Source organism: Gastrolobium bilobum, unplaced genomic scaffold (genome assembly GCF_033153095.1).
Source record: "Gastrolobium bilobum isolate Gb01-03AN ecotype WA unplaced genomic scaffold, APGP_CSIRO_Gbil_v1 utg9958, whole genome shotgun sequence".
Lineage (NCBI taxonomy): Eukaryota > Viridiplantae > Streptophyta > Magnoliopsida > Fabales > Fabaceae > Gastrolobium > Gastrolobium bilobum.
In genome coordinates this window covers 97,221-104,119 of record NW_026897897.1, presented here as the reverse complement: position 1 = coordinate 104,119, position 6,899 = coordinate 97,221, and the positions used below count along the sequence as shown (strand labels likewise).

At 35.5% G+C, this 6,899-nt stretch overlaps 1 protein-coding gene across 1 annotated transcript; it reads right to left on the bottom strand.

Moving 5' to 3' along the window:
* Positions 1-1,624: 1,624 nt before the first annotated feature.
* On the bottom strand, positions 1,625-5,188 carry LOC133311253 (receptor-like protein 7). The gene has a single exon (XM_061512270.1). The coding sequence runs from the start codon at positions 5,186-5,188 to the stop codon at positions 1,853-1,855; it is 3,336 nt and encodes a 1,111-aa protein (XP_061368254.1). The 3' UTR covers positions 1,625-1,852.
* Between the last annotated feature and the right edge of the window lie 1,711 nt (positions 5,189-6,899).

Genomic DNA, 6,899 nt, shown 5'->3' with positions numbered 1-6,899 from the left:
AAAGAGGATGAAGAGACGATCAGAACGCTGTTGACCGGAGCTGGAAAGAAGCAGTCACGCGCCTCCACGTGCCGGTGGAGGTGTCTGCGAGTGGGCCTCACTCGCCGGGAGTGTGGCAGCGCGTGGGAGCGCGTGCGGCGGCCGCCGGAGTTGGGATTTTCACCGTGAGGTCGTCCGGAGGTGGCGGTCCCTTCTGTGGCTGAGCGGAGTCCAAACGGTCACCAGAAAGTACTGTTCCAGTGATGAACAGTAGTGGGTTTGAGTCGTTCTTAAGAGATCCGGCCGTCAATTGATTGTAAAAGGTCCACAAACTGATAGATCAGAGAAAAAAGGTTTGAAAACAGGTCCTCTCGGTCCAAAAAAGGTCCCCGGAAAAAAATTTCCTGTGGCAGCTGATAGGCGGCGAGAGGAGGAAGGGAGAAGCAGTAATTGCGGAAGCAGAGCCCTCAAGGTCGAGAGCTCTGATACCAATTTGAAAGAAAAAGGTATTTGAAATATTATTGAATTGTGAATAATCTGTACAAAGGGTTCTCTATTTATAGAGAATACTTGATCTAATTTTGACCTAATGGGCTTGGCTCAATACAACAAATAAATGACTAAATAATAACTAAATAATTATTATTTACAACATTCGGTGTTCAACTTTGGATTTTTAGAGGAATAACATCAAATTAGATAATCGTTTATCGATTGTAAGGAACTTTGATTAATAATATATGGTAGATCTCCAAGCTAGCTTCAGAGTTGTGGAGGGTATATCTTAGTTGACGAACTGATGAACACTGACAATGGATTACATGATTTTGGACTTTGAGTTCTAGGTTTGTACTCTGTAGCAAATGAGATAATATTGGACTTTGAGCTCTTGCATACCAATTGGTTGCCTCAAGAGATACATGACTATTTGAAGGATTACTGGAATAGTAATGAAGAATGGAAGAAAATGGTTAAAACAAATAAAATAAATAAGTCCATATACAATAGACCTTCATATTTATTTATCTATATGTTTTTATTTTTGACATGTTTTTCTTCAACGAATTTTTCTCACGATGATGCATGATGATATGAAGTGTTAAATAAACAAAAATATTATGAGACTGCATTGTAATAGGTTAGCTTTCATAAACTACAAGCTATAAAGGTACTGGTCATAATGGCTGGCCTGTAATAGATATCTCTGGGATGCTAGAGACTGATACACATTAAAAGTTATTCTTCGAACAGATATGATGCTACATGAAGTATCCCAGGCTCTTTATGAATTCAATTATTTCTACTTTTAATTTCCTGTTATTCACTGAGAAACTAGTTCTCATTATGTGGATATTTGTTGCATGCAACTCAATGAAATTGCAGGCAGCAACAAATTACAAATTATAAACTGGTAAAGCTTTAGAGATCATTGTTGTGTTTTTGTCGTTTTATCTATCTGCTTCTGTATGTATGTTCTGTGATTTCCAGCTGTGAAAAGGCACAGTTTGTGTAGTTCATAAAGCTGTGATCCACTAGAATATGAATTTTAAATATTGTATTAGAATGGGATAACAATATACAAGTTTTTCTAAATAGTTCTATGTGGAATAGAGGAAATTATACTACATAGATATTCATTGCCTTGAGACACTAGTTCTTGGAAAACGGGAAATCCTAATTAAGTACAAACTTATTTAACACACCATGTGAACTAAAACTAGCATAAAAGTTTAGAAAAATACTACATGTTACTTCCCAGTTCCCATCACTATGGCCAACAGGTTTAATGGAGGAAGCCTTTATTTCCACACTAAACAAAAGAAGAACAAGAAAATACAAAATCCAAAATAGAAAAAGAAAATGCAAATTACAATCAATAAGGTTTCCACCTTATAGTTCTATACCTCTGTCTTCCATGTTGTTCATATACAAAATCAAGCTGAGGGATAATCCTGCAAAGCATTTCATCCACATGCTTGGAATACCACATCCTCCATCTCCTCCAGAAAATAAGGGGGAGAATAAAAATTCCAAAGCCAAAAGTAAATCCCAACTCTGCACTTAAGAAATTCCAATCAATTGAACTCTCAGTATGAGAATAAGGTGTTTCAGATGCAGGTGGTGACAACCCTTTCCAACCTTCACTACTCCAATTTTGAGTCAGTGGAGGTCCATATAACCCTTCATTGCCTGTAAATGAATCTGCTTCAAATGTCTGAATTTGTGAACCTGAGGGTATTTTCCCCACCAGATGATTATATGAGAGGTTCATGACTGAAAGAAATGACAAGCTTGCAAGCTCTGTAGGAATCTCTCCACTTAAAGAGTTGTTTGACAAGTCTAAGGACTCAAGAAGTTTTAGATTTCCTAAAGAAGAAGGAATGGTACCTGAGAAAGCATTTTGTGACAAGTTAAAAGCATGCAGTGCTGTGAGATTCATAAGCTCTTCTGGTATTGACCCTTCAAAGTGGTTGGACGAGAAGTCCAAGGAAGTGAAGGCAATGAGGATTTTCACCAAATTCAATTGTCTACCTTTATTGACAATTGTGACTGAATCCTCATAACTTCGAATACCAACACCCTCTTCAAAGATATGGGAGATTATGTGATCTATCAAAAAAGGTGGTTCTGCTGCTATAGTTTTGGCTAACTTAATTTTAAGGTCATTATTGAGGTCTACTATTGCAGTCAGAAAGTTCACAGGATTAAAGTTATCATAGAGATCAAAATATAAATGGCCAAACCTCCCACCTTCATCTTCTGCCAGCATCAATGCTGGCAAGCTTTGTAAGAGTGCTACTGGTAATGTACCAGTGAAATTGTTGGAGGCTAAATCAACAATTTGAAGCTTCTCCCATTTGCCAATGTTATAGGGACATCCAATATCCCCATGCAATTGGTTTGACCTTAAGATCATGACTCTGAGGGTGGAAATATTCTTCAAGAAGCAAGGAAAACTATCAATTAATTGATTGTTTCCGAGGTTTAGAACTTGCAAGTTTTGGCAATTAGCCAAAGATTTCGGGATTGTTGCCCTCAAAAGATTTGCACTGAGATCCAAAAACCTTAGAGCACATGAGGTTGAGAATGTATCTGAAATATGGCCACTGAGTTTGTTTCCACCAAGATTTAGTAGCCTGAGAGTACTACTCCTTCTTGTCAAACACATAGGAATCATGCCATTGAAGCTATTATGGGAGAGATCAAGCGCTCGAAGAGCTGAAATGTTGCAGAAGGATTCAAGAATTCTGCCATGAAAACTGTTGTTTGAAAGGGAGAGAAAATATAGGAAAGGAATGTGACTACCAATATCTGCTGAGTTAATAGAGCTGAATCTATTGCTTGAGTAGTCCAAATAAATGGCATTTTTTAAAAAGGTAGGAGCAGGCCCATGTAGATTGTTAGAATGAAGGTCAAGTTTGAGCAAATTTGAACTCAGATTGTGGAAAGGCCCTTCAAAATTTGTTAGAGAGTTGTAGGACAGATTTAGGACAACTAAGTCATTGAATCTCCAAATCCAGTTTGGAATTGTTCCTTCAATCTGGTTGCTGGATAAGTCTAGGTAGAGTAATGCTGATTTATTTATCAGAAAGTTAGGGAATGATCTCAAATTGCATGAACCCAACCAAAGAGTTTTCAAATTGGGAAAGGATAATGCATTATGGCCATCCCTAATATTTGCATCAACTAACAAGTTGTTATGGGAAAGATCCAGTGTGGTCAAATTTTGCAGCCTTCCAAACATATCAAGTTGTATAGTGCCATTGAACTTGTTTTTGGAAAGTTGAAGCAAACGGAGCCTTCTGAGTTTGGAGATGGACATAGTAATAGGCCCTTCAAAATTGTTGCCACTTAAATCAACCATCTCTAATAATGAAGAAGGAGCATTTGGAAATTCTTCCAATATGCCATCAAATTTGTTGTAATAAAGCATGAGTTGTTCAAGAGATTGAAGTCTAAACAGAGATGAGGGGACTCTTCCTTCAAGGGAGTTATCTCCTAAATCAATGCTCATGAGATTTATAAGGCCCTCAAAATGGGTAGTTGGAACTGTACCACTGAAGCCATTATGATTGAGGGATAAAACTGTGAGGGCCTTGGACCTATTAAAAGATGGAAGAGAACCAGAAAAGTTATTGAATGACAAATCTAGATGAACAAGTTGGGTGAGACCTGACACTGAATTAGGAAGTGTCCCATTGAACTGGCAGTTTGATAAATCTAGTGTTGACAATTTCCTCAAATTGTGGATAGAATCTGGCAGAGGTCCTGAAAAATTTGTATGGCTAAGGTTCAAGTTGTGCAGAGAACTTTGATGAGGGAAGTTTGGGAGAGAACCATGAAGACCCAGATTATAAGACACATCAAGCACCTGCAGTGATGGTATTTGGAAGATATTTGTTGGAAACACTCCACTCAATCCACAGCCACTGAGTTCCAAGGTTGTTAAGTTAGACAATTTCCCAAAGTACTGAGGCACTGGACTTGGTATGAAGTTATGGCTCAGTCTAAGTATTGAGAGAGACTGAAGCTTTGCTATTGAAGAATCAAAAGGACCAGAGAGATTACATGATGACATGCTCAGAACTTGTATATTTATTAGTGAGGATAAAGCATGGCTCCACTCCTTTCCTTTGGCTGATATTGCTATGCCATCCAGATATAGCTCCTTGATTTCTGTGAAGTTCTGCACAAGCATTGCAATAGTTGGCTTCTCAAGTCTTAAAGCATGTTGTGAGGTAGATAAATCAATAGTGGCCAACTTTTTGAGGTAAGAGATCTCAATTGGAATTTGCCCCTCAAAGCCAGCATTTGACAAATTCAAATACCTCAAGTTCTTCAGCTTTTGAAACTCAGAATGAATCCCAGAATGGAATTCATTATAAGCCAAATTCAAACTCTGCAGATATTGCAATTCAAAGAGACTGCTTAAATTTTCAACCGACCCAGAGATAAATTCATGGCTCAAGTCAAGAGCTATAACACGTCCCTTGGTGCATGTAACTCCATTCCAATCACAGCAATCACCACTTTGGTTCCAATGAGTCAATTTTTTGGACTTGGTTGGGTTGAATATGAGGTTGTTCTTCAAATTAAGCAACAAAGATTGTTGATGACTGTGGCAAAGGCCAGTCACCAAATTGATATTGATGCTCAAGTTTATGAGGCAGAAGGATAGCAAGGAAAGCCATGATAAGATTATTCTCATTGGAAATGATTATGAGAAGCAACCTTACTACAACAAATGGTTTAAGGTTGAAGATGGTTTTTGCCTTTGAGCATATGCTATCTCTCCCTTTTATAGATTCTGACCCACTTATGAGTTTACTAGATCCAACCTTACTTGAAAGTCTAAAATTGGACCTGTATTTCAACTATGAACTTTTGGGTGGTACAAATTAGGCGTGACTAAAAGTATGCACAAGTCATAACATAGAGAGAAAAGAGATCATTTCCCTACTTCAACGTGAAAAAACAAGATAAGTAGATTCGTTTCAAATTTCAACAGCAAAGTAAAAACTTTACGGTAATTGTGAATAAATTCAAATGAAAGGTTATTGGTCATTTTCTGTTTTTTTGTAATCTTGTGGTTTCTGTCGTGTTCAATTATATCAGATTCAAATTTTTTTGAAAATTATACTATCATTGCATTAATCATGATATGAATTTAGATTCAAATATATATTCAGGTTATAAATTATACAAATGGAAGGAGAAAAAAGGGAGGAGAGAGAAAGAGTATGAGAGAGAAACAAATGAGAAAATGGTTTATTTTATTCTACAAATCTTCACCGTTGGATGAGATTGTAATCTAACGGTATTGAGAGCGGTAGCTAAAATAAGAGTAGACAGAATAACCTATCCTTTAATAAAATTTGAATTAACTTGATATTATAATAGAAAATATAGGAATCATTTTGCAGGACGAAATTTTTTTCCTGTAACATTACATGTCACAAACCCTATTATAATTTACTCTGTTCAAATTAATATGTATTTTTTTTAAAATAAAAATATTAACCTTTTCGTCTTCTTCTTGTATAACATGATAATTCGGTATAATTCAATAGTAATAATAACATATAAATGTAAAAAAATTCCTATTAAACACTACCAGCGTACCATTAGTTAATATTAAGGCCTTGTTTGGTGTGACGTATAAGGCATGATAGTATAAGCTTATACTATATGTTATGACATTTTCAGTTGTTTGGTGTGACCATCGTATAGTATAAGCTTATACAACATAATCTCTTAATACATCAAAACGATGTATAACTTAATCCGGCCTAAGGATGAGGGATAAGGCCTGATAAGATATTGATGTATTAACATCGTTGACCAATGTAATTCTCAAAAATTAATATATTATTTTAATATTAATCTATTAAAATAAAAATTTATTTTTCAATATATTAATTTTTAAAATATTCAATATTTTTATTTTTATAAAAATTAATTTATATTTTGGACACACTGATCAATAAATTTTTATAAAAATTAATATCATATGACATTTTTTGAAGAATTATATAAATTCTTTATTAAATGATATTTTTATTAAAAATATTTATTTTTATCATATATAGTATTATACAGTGCATTACCAAATACTAGATAATATTATCTTATACAATATATTATTTTATACAATATCGTGCCAAACGCTGGATAGTATTAAAATTCAATCAGGTCTTATACTAGCAGGTCTTATACTATCAGGTCTTATCCTATACTATGCACCAAACATGCCCTAAAGCACTTTCTTTGAATGAGAATAACCATCCAAGCACATCATTAGGGGTGCTAAACGAGCTAGGGGCCTTACAGGAGCCTTTGGCTCAGCTCATGAAGGCTTGAGCTTATATGTCTAAAATTGATTGTTGGAACCAGGCTTGGATCTGTATAAAAGCTCGTTT